The sequence below is a fragment of the Bos indicus genome, chromosome 8 (assembly GCF_029378745.1).
Source record: "Bos indicus isolate NIAB-ARS_2022 breed Sahiwal x Tharparkar chromosome 8, NIAB-ARS_B.indTharparkar_mat_pri_1.0, whole genome shotgun sequence".
In the NCBI taxonomy this organism is placed as follows: domain Eukaryota; kingdom Metazoa; phylum Chordata; class Mammalia; order Artiodactyla; family Bovidae; genus Bos; species Bos indicus.
The window spans coordinates 101,684,874-101,701,051 of NC_091767.1; the positions used below are offsets into that span (position 1 = coordinate 101,684,874).

Here is a 16,178-nt window from a genome sequence, read left to right on the forward strand (position 1 = left end):
TTCTGAGTTCACAGAGTGTCTGGATCCCCTTTAGGTGACAGGGTAACCTGCCTATGGCTGGGCTTTGTATGCAGCTTTTGAGTTAAATGTACAGTGGAAGCTGATGGCTTGCAGGTTAGGGAACATGTTGTGTAAACATGAGGGGAGGAAAATGACAGAAAGGGAAGGCTTGTCCTACTTATCCTCCACTTATATATCAGAACAACTTAAAGGAAGAAAAAGAAAAAAAACTATTCTTAGTCTACCTTTTTTTCATATATTTAATAGTGCCTATGAAAACCTTAACCTCTTTTATTTTCTTCACTCTAAATGACAATCCTACCCCACAAAAGTATGAAAAAGAGAAAACATAGTGGGAATCACTTTTTCATTTCACTTAAAAAAAAAATTAACAGAACCTTTGTTGCACTAACATCAGGACTCCAACATGTAAGTTAGTGTGACCCCTTTCTAGGGAATCTCCTTAGGGTCAATACAGGATTTTCCTGATTCTCCCCATTGGGTCATTTAATGTATTCCTATATCTTCTAAGGACCTTGATATTGTTTATTCCCATTCTTCTTCCTTCTGGCATTGTTTTCTTTGTTCATTCATCACTCAACAAATATCTAGTGGACAGTTGCCATGGGGCAGACATTGTGCAGGGTTCAGTGGACACCTCTTTGGCCTTTTCAGCTCGTAAATGAGTCGGTTGATAGAGCTGTCTGCAAAAGAACATTTAATTCAGTATTTTGGCAAATTATAATGGTCCTAGAGGTGCTCTTGAATGGAACTGCCACGTACAGCAGTGTGGACTGTACCCAGAGTCGTAGCTTAGGAACAAAGGAGGGGTTTCTTTCACTTCCCATCTGCTGTGTGCAGGTGAGGACATTTCCTCAGCCCTGGCACTGGTGAGAGGCCTAATGGTCTATGGTATTGAAGCTGAGAGAACAGGAGGCTGTGGGGCAGAATTTATGGAGCCCTGGGATATGTTGCTAATGTAACTGTCAGGAAAATTTAGCCATTGCACCCAGCTCTCTCATTACCATCTTTGTTTTCTAATAAGAACTCCAGGAATTAAAAAAAAAAAGGTTTTTATGTGAAGTGTAGTTGATATAGGGCTTCCCTGGTGGTTCAGTGGTAAAGAATCCGCCTGCCAATGCAGGAGATGCAGGATTGATCCCTGGGTTGGGAAAATACCCTGGAGAAGGAAATGCAACCCACTCCAGTATTCTTGTCTGGGAAATCCCATGGACAGAGGAGCCTGGCGGGCTACAGTCCATGGGGTCGCAAAAAGGTCGGACACAACCTGGTGACTACAAAGCAGCAACACGGCTGATTTACAGTTTTACGGTAGTTGCAGGTGTGCAACATTGGCACTTGATGCTTGCGTACATGGTGAACTGATCACTGTGATAAGTCAAGTAACCATCTGTCCCCATGCAAAGCTATTACACTAACATTCACCATATTCCTTATGCTACATGTTATATTCCTGTGGTTTATTATTTTATAACTGGAGGTCTGTCTCTCTTCATCACTTTCAGCTATTTTGCCCCACCCTGTACCCCACTCTCCTCTGGCAGCCACCTGTTTGTATCTGTCTGTTTTCATTTTGTTTTGTTCATTTATTTTGTTTTTCAGATTCCACACATAAGTGAAACCATATGATATTTGTCTTCCTCTGTCTGACATTTCATTTAGCATAATATGCTCTAAATCCATCCATGTTGTCACAGGTAGCAAGATTTCATTTTTTTAATGGCTGAGTAGTGTTCCATTGTGTATGTATGTATTATATATCACCACATCTTATTTATCTATTGATGGCCTTTTAGGTTGCTTCCATATCTGGGTTATTGTAAGTAATGCTGCAGTGAACATGGGTATGCATAAATATTTTCGAATTGGTGTTTTCATTTTCTTTGGGTAAATACCCAGAAGTGAAATTGCTGGATCATGTGGCAGTTCTATTTTTAACTTTTTTTTATGAGGAATCAGTTTTTTTTTAATATTCCATCTGCCAGTTTGACCAAGATTCCTTTATTTCCTAATCTACCAGGGTATCAGAACCATGATTTATTGCTTCTTCATTTCCCTTATGTTACTCTAGCAGACAAAAATCTTTTAAGATTTTCTAGAGAATGGTATTTGTTGCAATCAGGCAAAAGATGAGAGTGAAAAAACTGCTTCTACGATATTTTCAAACTACATGTCAAGACTCACTGGTGAGTCATGAAATCAATTTAGTGAGGCATGAAATCAATTTGGTGGATTGTGAAATTGATTTAGTAGATAGCAGCCAGAATTTTGTTGTTGTTTCATTTTATTTTTAATTGAAATAGAGAATATTAGAGAGCATTGCACATTGTAATAGTGTTTTTTGGTAAACTTTAAAACTTATATATGAACATCCTATATAAATGAAACATGCATATGTTTATGAGTGTTTATGTGTAGGTATTATGTGTTTTTAGTCTTGCTCATAAGAACTGTTACTTATTGTGAATCACAGTAAAACAGTTTAAAACTTGGACTTTTCTTTGCCTCTTTTTTTCAGCTTCTTTTCCTTCTCTCATCCTTTCTCAGCTTCCTCTCCCTGCCTTAATCACTGCTGTTTGCTGTTAAAGTTGATAGAGTCAGAAAGTTAGTATCTACATCTCCTTCACATCACTTACAGCATTTGAATTTAAATTACTGATAACAATAACAATAGTCGTTTAATGTCTTTCTTGCTAGAAAAGCTTCTTATATAGTTTCTGTTTTGTCCATTTTGTTATCATCATTACAGACATTCAATAAATATTGATATTGATGAATGAATGAAGGCAGTATGATTAGTTTCCATGTAGGTCCATAACAGACATTCCAAATAAAAGGTTTATATAAGAAAGGGGAAGAATATTGTATGACTTGGAATGTGAAGGACATTATCAGGATTGGCAGGAGAAATCAGCTCACTGCCTAGATCTTTGCTTTAGTTGAGATGTTCATTTTATTAATAGAAGGCTTACTTGACATCTTGGAACCCTTGGTATCGTTTGGGTCCTAGACTTGTATAATATAGTGAATTGAATTTACGGTCATGCTCCTTATGTTACATGGCATGATGAATGATGTAAAGGATACTTTTGAAACATAGCAAGAGGACCATGTAGCTCAGATGAAAAGTCAGAAAGGGAGGTCCTTTAATGAAACAATTGAAATAAGACTGAGGATGTTGGAATTAACAAGGAGAACTGAACAAGGCATTCTTGGCAGAGGGAACAACAGAGTCTGAAGTATGGGAAAATACTGGATGTTTGGTGGAACTGCAAGAAGGTGTTATGGTGTATCTATGGTGGGGTGTGGACTTTTTATTTCCCTCTGAACTGGAGCGACTGGCGAATAGTTCGGATTGGCCTGGATGTTGGGGGGGTGTGAGGTTGTGGGTGAGATGGACAGACTGAGGCCAAGGGTTTTGATTGCCAAGTTTAGGAGCTTGAATTTTAACCTGTATTCAGTAGAGAGTCACTTTAGAATTTTAGAGGCAGGAGAGCAATAATAAGCAGAAGGCAAAGAGGAGCAGTGGTTTGTTGATGAGGTTTAGGAAGTTTAATTTAGCATCTGAATAGGCTAACTTGTAAGATTGTGGAAAGAGGAGGCAGGAAACCTAGCTAGAATATTGCATTATTTATGATGGAGGCACTGAAAATGGATTTGAAAGGGTGTTCAGGCTCCTCGCGGTTTCTGAGGCCTCTATTTAAAAGACACATCTTTTCTTTCTGGACCATATAGCGTGGTCCAGACATGAAAACTCAGCTAACCAGGGAGGTCAAGGTGGCAGCTGGCCTCTGTGGTACTAGAAACCAAAACCAAAACTGGTTTCCATTTTCAAGGGACCTACTTATCAACTAGGTTAAGCAGTTTATACCATATTTCCTTGATTCTGAGATGCCCATGTTTTCAAGTTTACATCTTTGATACCAGGTTGCTCATATATAGTTGATGTGTTATAGTTTAACTGGCAGGTTTTTTCTCCTTGGTGGTTACACTTGATAATCAATGGTATCTTTGGTTCAGTGAGCACATACAAGAATATATGTGTATGTGCAGATACAGAGAACAGAGTAGCGGGTACCAGAGGGGAAGTGTGGGGAGGGTGAAATCGGTAAAGGGGATTAACTGTATGGTAATGGATGGAAGCTAAACTTTCGGTGGTTAGCATGCTGTAGTGTATACAGAAGTCTAAATATAAACACCTGAAACATCTATACTATTATAAACCAATTTATTGAGATAATTTTTTAAAAGATATTTTGAAAAGTTTTGGGAATGGATGGCAGTGATGTACTGCATTGTGAATGTACTTAATGCCAAAGAATTGTGCACTTAAAAGTGATTAATCTGAAATAAAACTAAGAATATACAAATGGGACCTAAGTAAACTTAAAAGCTTTTGCACAACGAAGGAAACTATAAGCAAGGAGAAAAGAGCCTTCAGAATGGGAGAAAATATTACCAAACGAAGCAACTGACAAAGAATCAATCTCAAAAATATACAAGCAGCTCCTGCAGCTCAATTCCAGAAAAATAAATGACCCAATCAAAAAATGGGCCAAAGGACTAAACAGACATTTCTCCAGAGAAGACGTACAGATGGCTAACAAACACATGAAAAGATGCTCAACATCACTTATTATCAGAAAAATGCAAATCAAAACCACAATGAGGTACCCTCACATGCCAGTCAGAATGGCTGCTATCAAAGAGTCTACAAACAATAAATGCTGGAGAGGGTGTGGAGAAAAGGGAACCTTCGTACACTGTTGGTGGAATTCAAACTAGTACGGCCTCTATGGAGAACAGTGTGGAGATTCCTTAAAAAACTGGAAATAGAACTGCCATACGACACAGCAAGCCTGCTGCTGGGCATACACACTGAGGAAACCTGAAGGGAAAGAGACACGTGTACCCCAATGTTCATCACAGCACTGTTTACAATAGCCAGGACATGGAAGCAACCTAGATGTCCATTGGCAGACGAATGGATGAGAAAGCTGTGGTACATATACACAATGGAGTATTACTCAGCCATTGAAAAGAATGCATTTGAATCAGTTCTAATGAGGTTGGTGAAACTGGAGCCTATTACACAGAGTGAAGTAAGTCAGAAAGAAAAACACTAATACAGTATACTAATGCATATATATGGAATTTAGAAAGATGGTAATGATAACCCTGTATGCGAGACAGCAAAAGAGACACAGATGTAAAAAACAGTCTTTGGACTCTGTGGGAGAAGGCAAGGGTGGGATGATTTGAGAGGGTAGCATTGAAACGTGTATATTATCATATGTGAAGCAGATTGCCCGTCCAGGTTTGATGCATGATACAGGATGCTCAGGGCTGGTGCCAAAGGATGACCCTGGGCGATGGGATAGGGAGGGAGGCGGGAGGGGGGTTTTGGATGGGGAACACGTGTGCCTATGGTTGATTCATGTCAATGTACGGCAAAAACCACTACAATATTGTAAAGTAATTAGCCTCCAATTAAAATAAATAAATTAATTTTTTTTAAAAAAGGTTAATCTGAAAGAAAACCAATAACACACACCTACGCCATCAAAAGGGCTTCTCCGGTGGTGAAGTACGCCTGCCAGTGCGGGAGACGTAAGAGATGTGGGTTCAATCCCTGGGTCAGGAAGATCCCCTGGAGAAGGGCACGGCAACCCACTCCAATAGCCTTGCCTAGAGAATCCCATAGACAAAGGAGCCTGGCAGGCTACAGTCCATAGAGTTGCAAAGAGTTGAACACAACTGAAGCGATTTTGCATGCACTCCAGCAAAAAAGTGGTTAAAATATATGTACATATGATTGAAAATGGTTAAAATATGTATTCATCTCTTCAGTAAAGTATTTTTTAAAAAAAGAAACAAAACTAAAATTATTTCTTATGCTTAGAAGACATAAATTTTTTTTCATATACCAAGCTATAATCAGGAGGGCCATACTTTCCAGTTATTGCTTAAAAAGACTTAAGTTTCAGGGTTGCTTTTAGGATTCTTGTGATCAAAGGCATATCAGCTTTCATTATAAATCTTGATTTCTTTTTTTTTTTTTGCCAGAAATCATCAGGGAATTTGATTTGATTCATCCTGTTATTAATCTGCTTTTATTGTCAGTTATATTAGCTCTTGGGTTGGCCTGTTGACATTGCAAAACTTTTGTTGAGAGCAACTGCATGGCTCACTTCCTGATTTAGGGGGTTTATTCATGCCTTGTTTGTATTTTCCATAGAAAAGTAATTAAAGTAATGATAGGTTGTTTGGGAAACCATCCCTTATTCTTATATTGCATGTGTGTGTAAATACACACACACACGTACATGACATATTCTTAATCATTTTTAAGACTTTGCATACCATTAATATAGTACACAGAGTGGAGTGTGTATGTATGCCTACGGTCTCATTGTCTGTATTGAAATATTTATAGAAAAATTCTTGAGTTTATAGGACTAAGATGATAACTGAACTCTACAAATGTTGATTAACAAAGTACGACCCATTAATCACATAGCGGCTAAGGGCCTGGCTCTGAAGTCCAGCTGCCAGCTGTTTGAATCCTAGCTCCTGTAACCTTGGACCTTAGCTCCTTGACCCCTCTGTGCCTGAGTACTGTCATCTGTAAAATGAGGATAATAATGGTGCATGCCTTGTGGAATTCATTCAGATAATATATGTAAAGTATGTAGCAGCATGCCCAGCACAGGGTACACTTCATAAATGTTAGCTGCTATTTTTCATTCATAAGGTACCACTTCAAGAGTGAGGCCAGAGCTCTTGAACTATTGGTGAAGTTAAAAAATATATTCCTAGAAAAGGAATTTTAGTTATAATGTGAAGTATCTTCTAATTCAGTGCACTTGAGAAATTCCCCAAGTTCATGTGTACGCTTTGAAAGAGGGAAGTGTGCTAGGAGGTAATTGCCATGAAAGTAGGGCCTTTGTGTGCTTTGCCCACTCATCTGTGCCCAGTACCCCCAGTAGTGCCTGCCTTTTTAAATGACATTCAGTAACTGTTGAATGAGGAAGAGTCAGTGGCTCTTAAAAACTACAAACTTTTCATCTTGTGGACTGAATTACATAGGTTATTTCAGTAAGTAATGATTTCAAATGGTGGTTTAACAGTAGAATGGAGAGGCGTTTATCTAAATTACTAGAAACTGAAGCCTAAAATACATTTAAACAAATTGATTTTCGTTGCTTTAAATGTAAATTGAGATAAGTTACTATTCACAACTTTGACAGTGCGTAATTAATAATGTAGTATTAATGGTAGAGTTTCAGGTTACTTCACAAAAACATAATTTAAAAATTATATGTATGGGACTTCCCTGATGCACAGTGTGTAAGTATCCACCTGCCAGTGCAGGAGATACGGGTTCAACCCCTGGTCCAGGAAGATCCCATGTGCCTCAGAGCAACTAAGCCCGAGGGCCACAGCTCCTGAGCCTGCGAGCCTTAGAACCTGTGCTCCACAGCAGAGAAGACGCCGCAGTGAGACGCCCTTGCCCCGCAAGGAGGGATAGCCTCCACTCGCCACAACTAGAGAAAGCCCGCACCAAGCAGTGAGACTCAGTGCAACCAGAAATTAATTAATTAATTAAAAATCATATGCACCAAAAACAGTGGAAATTATATGCAAACATTAATAATAATTTTCTCTGGGGAGAAGGATTATAGATAGTTTAAACATTCTTCCTTGGGACTTCCCTGGTGGTCCAGTGGTTAAGACTCGGAGCTTCCCCTGGATGGGGCATGGATTCATCATCCCTGGTCAGGGAACAGAACGGTGAGGTGAGGTGCAGTCAAAAAATAAACAACACTTTTTTTTTCTATTTCCTTCTCTTATTTTCTAGTATTTCATAAATGAAAGTAGTATCTGGATGTAAAAGGGCCCTCAAGTCCAACCAGTATTTATCAAATGTTTATGGTATACTTGTCATGGTTTTAGGCACTAGGGATACAGTGATGAGCCAGAAAGATAAAGTTTCTTTATTCTAGTAGAGGGGAAAGAGAAAATAAGCTTAGGAAAGGGACTCCATATTTTAGAGACAGGAAACCGAAGCCAAAAGATGTTAAAGTGGCCTGCCAAAAATCTCAGCGTAGTTGGCATAAAAATACCACTGACCTGACTTACAGTTCGGCGCTCTTGCTAGTACTCCTCGCCGGCTTTCTTGTCTCTCAAGAACGGTATGCACATTCTTTGAGCATTCTTAATCAGCAATCTAATTTCGCTGTGAGTCTCATGAAGGAGTCTTATATAAGGAAGTGTTGTGTAGAGTAAGGAGCATGTGTTGTCTACCTAGTTATGTCAGTAAAACATTTGGCAAATCCTTTAAGCTCTCTGGACTGTGTTTTCATCACCTGAGCTATAAAGAGATAAATTGTCTTGCTTGTTCCTCACACAGTTCCGTTACTCAGTTTAACTTATGTCCGTGTATGTCTGTTTTCTCCACAGCCATACACACTGCTGCTATGGATATGCTGGGAGGATCTGGTGTCGAAAGCCAATGTAGAAAAGTTGATATCATGGCAGATGCTGCATATTGCATTTTCAAAAAGCCAAAAAGTTTTACAGGCAACTTTATTATCGATGAAAATATCTTAAAAGAAGAAGGAATAAAAAATTTTGATGTCTATGCCATTACACCAGGTAATGCATTTAGTTTTAAAAAGTAGTGATGTGTTTGTCCATGTTGTCTGCGACGGACATACATCTGTTTTGTGTACGTTTTATGTGATTATAACATTGATACACTCTTTTTAAAAACTGTCTTCCCAGGGAAGGGAAAGACCCAGACTAACACAACTTTCAAAAAAGAGAAAGGGAAAACAGAAGTGAGCCCGAAGACTTTTTAACAGATATACAGAAAAGGTCCCCTCAGCTTCTAACCCTTTCTAAATCTTAAAGCCAAAAGTGAAAAATAGTTTCTGAAGTTGGTCTTAAAATAACATAGTAGAGATTTTGTTCAAGCACATGGTACAGATGATTCAGTGATAAGTTTCTTACAAAAACTTTGTTGTCTCTTTCCAACTGTTATCTCTTAAGTGCAGTCTAAGTGTAGCTTCATGATGAATGGTGAAGGTAACTGAACAGGGTCTGCCTCACATACCAGGCAGGGATTTGAGAAGTTCTCAGAAGACCCCTTGTTCAAAAATAATTCTTCCTGTTGTAACTACAGGGGATGATAGTGATGATAATGCATTTTTACTTTACATATAAAATATAATGTATAATAGACAATCATAGTCCCAAATGGGAATTGTATTTGTGCAGAAGTGTATTTTAAATATTAGTAATTAAGTTGAGCTCCTTGGTGACAGAAACCACATGTTTCTATTTGTATTGTCCCTGTCTCTTCAGTCTGAAACAAATTGAATGAAGTAGCTCTATATAGTTTAACAAAACATTTTTTTATAAAGTGTTTATTTAACTTTCATAGCAGTCCGTTGAAGGAAGCAGTATTGTACAGAGATTAGGAATTGTGGAGTTTCGGAAGAGACAACCCAGTTCCCAGTTCTGTTTAGCTGCTCACTAGCGGGGCGGCCTTAGGCAGGTCACCTGTTTCCTCTGCGCCTCACTTTCTTTATCGGTTAAAATACGGGAAAGATAGCTTCTACACAGGATTTTTGTAAGAACTAAATGCAAAAATGTATATCATGTGCTTGGCACAGTGCCTGGCTTGTGGTACAATCAGAGTATTCAGTAGTTAATATTTGTAGTGGAAAGAGGTTCCAAGGAGATTAAGCCTTTGCCTAAGAGCAGTCAGCTGCTAGTTAAGTGTCAGAACCTGAACCATACCCAGGTCTTCTGGATTCTAGTATAGTGAAACTGTCACTTTAGGTTTTAAAACTTGTCATTATACACAAAATTTTAAATTCAATTTAAATCAAAAATTCTATCATATTGTATTGAAAACAATATGATCATCTACTACAATTAAGTGTTAGGATATAACAAAGACTGGTGCATCCCTGCCCTCCAGTTTTTTTAATCTTCTGAGAGGGAAAAACAGACACACATTGACAGAGATGGAAACCAAGTTCTTAATGAGGAACCCCCTTGTCTTAAGGGGGCCAGGTAAGAAATGAGCCCTGAGTATTTTGGAGGGAGGTAGGACAGAAGGGTCGCATGAGTAGATGAGAAGGGGTAGAAAGCTCTGGGGAGAGCAGTTTAGGGCTTATCAACTCTGGTTGGATCTTAAAGATGAAATTTTCCATAGGAGAGGAGGATAACTACGTTACTGGAAAAGCGTTTTAGCTTAATGAAGGTCAGAGTTTGATATTCCTCCTGGGAGTCTTTTCCACAGCTCCAGAATGATCAGTGTAATAAAAACATATAATGTTTCTTAAACAGATGTTAAAATCTGAATGCAGAAGTTGTTCCATTAACCTGATTGTTTGGGGATCAATTTTTCAGGTCATCCTTTGTTACCAGATTTCTTCTTGGATGAACAGCCAGCTATGGTTACAAAGAAAGCAGACTCATATGGTAAGATGTAGACTGGATTTTCTGTGGGAAAATAAAGTTACTAGCTTACGTATATCTCCCAAAATGTAGAATTGTACATTTCTGCTTTTAAACTATTTCGTATTTGGCAGGAAGTTGGGGGCAGCGCACCATACGGCTTAAGGGATCTTAGTGCCGAGTCCTAACCACTGGACCACCAGGGAATTCCCTATTTTTGTAATTTAAACTAGACAAGTAATGTCGTAGTTAATTCTAGCAGAGGAGGTGTTTTTTTTTCCTTCTATTGGTAAGAAGTTTTTATTATATTCTTTTCATTTAAGGAAAAAAAAGTTGTCTTTAAAATGCACTTTTTAACAGTTTTATTTCTTTTCCTTGGCACCCTTTTTAGGTGTTTTGTGTTGATATTTTATTTTGAGGGAAAATGTGTCACGTTATAGTACGTCTGACACCATTCACAGAGTTTGTGCTATGAAATTAACTTCAGAGGAGGTTTGGATATCTTTGTTTCCTTTTTTTAATTTAGAAACAACAGCTCCCTTAAATTGGTCCAGAGTTTACGTTTTAATCTTTGTGTTCTGGCATTATGCCACTAACTTACTGAAAGGTGTCAGAAGAAACACTCTTCAGTGAAAACCCATTAGAATTTCTCTGGTAGTTTATTAACAAGAATAGTGGTGCTTCCTCTGGACCCGCACCTTATTTTTGTATTATAGACTGAATCTCCTAAGTGACCATAGATTTTTTAGATGCGGTTAGAAAGTTGAAGACAACGTTTCTTCTGTACCTTTAGCAAACCTATAGAACCTTACTGCAATGCATTTTAGTCCCAAACCTTATTTCCAGCTTAATCTTTTTATTAAATTAGTTAATATTTCTGGCTGCACTGGGTCTTCGTTGCTGCTCTTGGGTTTTCTGTAATTGCGGTGAATGGGGCTACTCTTCATTGCAATGCATGGACTTCTCATTCCAGTGACTGCTCTTGTTGCAGTGTGTGGGCTCTAGAGAGTGGGCTTAGGAGTTGTGGCACACCGGCTTAGTTGCCCCTGGCATGTGGGATCTTCCCAGATGAGGGATCAAACCTGTGTCCCCCGAATTGGCAGGTAGACTCTCAACCACTGGACTATGAGGGAAGTCCTCTGTGACATTTCTAGGTTGTAGTTTTGGGAGTCAGGATGTCTCTGGTTTAGGATTCTCTGGCCAGGTGGTCCATGGCTCAGAGGCCTGTTAGCTCATCTCGTGTGTTAGTGATATCTACAGCAGCATTTTTAATACCTCAGTGATGTTACCAACAACAGGAATTTTAGTCAGCTCTAGTTAATTGGTATTCAGTTAGCCCAGAATTGAGATCAGAGGAAACAAGCGAAGGAATGAAGTTTTGGATATAGAGGTTAGTCATAACTTACTAGACTCATTTTAGGAGAACGTGATTTCATTTCCTTCCCCAGAGTTTCCATGTTTGTTGTCTACTGACTGTCCCTTTGAAATATACCATGGTTTGTTTGTCTCCTATAGTTTTATTCTCTTGTGTAGTCATCATGCTCTGCTTAAATAGTCTAGGTGATAAATGATGCGGTTTATCCCTTGGCAAGTGTCTTTCAAGACTACCCTGAAGTTTTCATTGCCATCTCTTTGGCACCTCAGATGATACAGATGATATATCTTGATTAATGGACAAGTCACCTAAAGTAGTCACCTATTAGTAAGAGAGGTGTTCCAACAGTAATTGTATGATAAACTTAGTTCTGTCTGATGTGCCTTCTAAAACCAAATACATCCCTATATGTTTCCTGCCTCCAGAAACATGAAGCAAGCCTGTGTCTTTGCCTTCTGCAGTTTTAGCAGCCTCTGCTGGGTCCAGTTCTGCTGAGTTTCTGTCTTAGTGCTATGCCCAGCCTGTATGTTGGCTATATAAAAATTACACAGTTAGATATAGAACACAATGTGGAGGAATATTACCCAGTCAGACTGCCTGGGTTGGGATTCCTGCTGTGCCACTTACTGCTGTGTAACCTTGGGTGGGTATTTCAGTTGCCATTTTTAGAACCTCACTCACTTCTTTTTACTTTAATCCTGAATTGTGTTTATTTTATTAAGCATACTGACGTGCTTTCTGAAACAAGATATGTTATAAACAATAAGGAGAAACTAACTTTTTGTATTGACTTTATATCTGGTCACCTTCATGAGTTTTTGTTTTGTTTTGTTTTAGACTTCTAATAGTTTCTCATAGAGAAACAGTTACTGAAAGCATAGACTTTGGAGTAAGACAGATCTGGGTACGAGTCCTGTCCCTGCTAATTTTGTCTCTGACCTTGGACAAGTCACTTCAGCTCTTTGAAACAGTTTTCTCATCTCTTACTTTCCTTATACAAGTATCATGAGGTTAGGTATGATAGAGTATCATGTTGTGAATTTTATATAGCAAATTCTCTATATGCATAAGTTGGTATAATTATCATTGAGTAATTTCTTGAATTTCCTAAGTGGTCACACTTATTATCTGCATATAATAGTATCTTACAGGATTATTTCTGGCATGTATCTTAATATTACTGACTCAAACTTCCAGAAGCATTTGGAAATATTTATTGAAATTATTTGTTTTAGGTATTCTTCTTTTATTATTAATTTTATTGAGAAAATCTTTAGATTTTATCCATAAGTAAGATGTTAGATGTTGGTTAAGATTTTTCATCAGTTATTTAGATTAATGTCTAAATTTTTGTTATTGTTTCCTATATTTTATTTTTTGTTCTGTTTTGAATACGGCATCAATTAGGGTAACTTTGTTTTCCCATGTTCTTTTTCTTGAAGGTTTGAAATGTCTCACTAAGTCATTTGAGTCTTTTCTGAAGTTGTTTCTTTGAAGATATTTTTACTTTCTCAATTAATGATTTTTTTTTTAAATGAAGAAACCCAGAACCAGGCATTTAAAGTTTTAAAATTTATTTAAGTATTGTCATGTAGTATTCATTTATAATTTAAGTTTTTTGTCTATTTTATCCCTTTTTATTTTATTTATTTATCCCTCTTTTGAGTTTATTTTTCTCTCCTTTTTTTTGGATTAGTTTTCTAGAAAGTTTTCAATTTTAGTGTATTTTATTATTTTTTGCTCTTAAGAACCAGGTTTTAAATTTTATTTCATTTTTCATACTTCTGCTTTTTTCTTTACTGATTCTTTACTTCTATTACAACTTTAAGGTATGATCTACATATACTCCAAACTCATCATTTTAAAGTACGTCAGACAGTCAGTCAGTCAGTCAGTTCAGTCGCTCAGTCGTGTCCAACTCTTTGCGACCCCATGAATCGCAGCACGCCAGGCCTCCCTGTCCATCACCAACTCCCGGAGTTCACTCAGACTCACGTCCATCGAGTCAGTGATGCCATCCAGCCATCTCATCCTCTGTCGTCCCCTTCTCCTCCTGCCCCCAATCCCTCCCAGCATCAGACTGTTTTCCAATGAGTCAACCCTGCGCATGAAGTGGCCAAAATACTGGAGTTTCAGCTTTAGCATCATTCCTTCCAAAGAAATCCAAGGGCTGATCTCCTTCAGAATGAACTGGTTGGATCTCCTTGCAGTCCAAGGGACTCTCAAGAGTCTTCTCCAATACCACAGTTCAAAAGCACCAATTCTTTGGCGCTCAGCCTTCTTCACAGTCCAACTCTCACATCCATACATGACCACTGGAAAAACCATAGCCTTAACTAGACCAACCTTTGTTGGCAAAGTAATGTCTCTGCTTTTGAACATGCTCTCTAGGTTGGTCATAACTTTCCTTCCAAGGAGTAAGCGTCTTTTAATTTCATGGCTGCAGTCACCATCTGCAGTGATTTGGGAGCCCATAAAAATAAAGTCTGACCCTGTTTCCACTGTTTCCCCATCTATTTCCCATGAAATGATGGGACCGGATGCCATGATCTTTGTTTTCTGAATGTTGAGTTTTAAGCCAACTTCTCACTCTCCTCTTTCACTTTCATCAAGAGGCTTTTTAGTTCCTCTTCACTTTCTGCCATAAGGGTGGTGTCATCTGCATATCTGAGGTTATTGATATTTCTCTCGGCAATCTTGATTCCAGCTTGTGCTTCTTCCAGCCCAGCATTTCTCATGATGTACTCTGCATATAAGTTAAATAAGCAGGGTGACAATATACAGCCTTGACGTACTCCTTTTCCTGTTGGGAACCAGTCTGTTGTTCTGTGTCCAGTTCTAACTGTTGCTTCCTGACCTGCATATAGGTTTCTCAAGAGGCAGGTCAGGTGGTCTGGTATTCCCATCTCCTTCAGAATTTTCCACAGTTTGTTGTGATCCACACAGTCAAAGGCTTTGGCATAGTCAATAAAGCAGAAATAGATGTTTTTCTGGAACTCTCTTGCTTTTTCCATGATCCAGCGGATGTTGGCAATTTGTTCTCTGGATCCTCTGCCTTTTTTAAAACCAGCTTGAACATCTGGAAGTTCACGGTTCACATATTGCTGAAGCCTGGCTTGGAGAATTTTGAGCATTATTACTTTACTAGCATGTGAGATGAGTGCAATTGTGCGGTAGTTTGAGCATTCTTTGGCATTGCCTTTCTTCCTTTGGGATTGGAATGAAACCTGACCTTTTGCAGTCCTGTGGCCACTGCTGAGTTTTCCAAATTTGCTGGCATATTGAGTGTAGCACTTTCACAGCATCATCTTTCAGGATTTGAAATAACTCAACTGGAATTCCATCACCTCCACTAGCTTTGTTCATAGTGATGCTTTCTAAGGCCCATACTTAAAGTATGTAGTTAAGTAATTTTTAGTATATTCACAAAATTCTGCAACCATTTGATTGATTAATTTATAATTTTCTTGCTTTATTTCTTTCTTTTCTGTTTTCTTTTTCAGATTGCATATTTTTGTTCTTTTCATGCTTGCTAGGCTAATACTTTATTTTTATTTCTTTAAAAATAATAAAATTATTTTGACTGCGCATTTACCCCCTTAATATAACTTTGTCCACATCCAAGAGATTTTGTAATGTACTTTAATCAATTCTGATATCATTTTAAATCAATTTATATATAAAAAGCTTAGTATAGAAAGAATAAAGAAAAATTCAAAAACCATGTGTAACCTGCCATCCAAATATAAATACTGTTTGTGTCTTGGTTTATTTGTTTCCAGTCACTTACATTTTCTGAAACTATAACTTAAAATTCATATCCACAAATATATATTTCACCTGATTGGATCATATTGTATTTAATTGTATATGCTTCATTTTACTTAATATTATATCCTGACTATTATCCATGTTTTCAAAAACAAATTTTTGAAATGGCAACTTAGTGTTGAGTGAATGTACTGTTGTATGAATGTACTGTTTATTTTAGTGGTTCATAATTGTTTCATTGTATAAATGTTACAGGATTTTCTTTTAGTAGATCACTAAAAGTGGATGATCAGGCAATGGGAGGGTTCCTGACACATATTACCAAGTTTCCTTCCAGAATTATAAATACTGGTTGATTATGAGTATCTCCCTCACTGCGCTGTCAGCATTAAATATTGAAATATATATCTGAATTTTTTAATTGGCTTCTAAATAATAATACCTTAGTCCTTGGATCTTAAGTATTTCACCTTTAAAATCTGCTGGACTTTAGAAAAGGAAAAGGCTTTTACTGTTTTTTTAATTTGTCTGTGGAAGC

General features: G+C 37.8%; 1 protein-coding gene across 3 annotated transcripts in view; it reads left to right on the forward strand.

Annotated features, from left to right (window-relative positions):
* The window catches only part of HSDL2 (hydroxysteroid dehydrogenase like 2), a 60,645-nt gene that overhangs the window by 31,685 nt on the left and 12,782 nt on the right, over nucleotides 1–16,178 (forward strand). For all 3 annotated transcript variants that reach the window (XR_011568200.1, XM_019966727.2, XM_019966726.2), the window contains 2 exons: nucleotides 8,485–8,679; nucleotides 10,447–10,518. Coding sequence is in view for 2 of the 3 variants with exons in the window: in XM_019966727.2 (XP_019822286.2) it covers nucleotides 8,485–8,679; nucleotides 10,447–10,518 (267 nt within the window). In the remaining variant the exon portion in view is untranslated. The remainder of the gene's footprint in view (nucleotides 1–8,484; nucleotides 8,680–10,446; nucleotides 10,519–16,178) is intronic.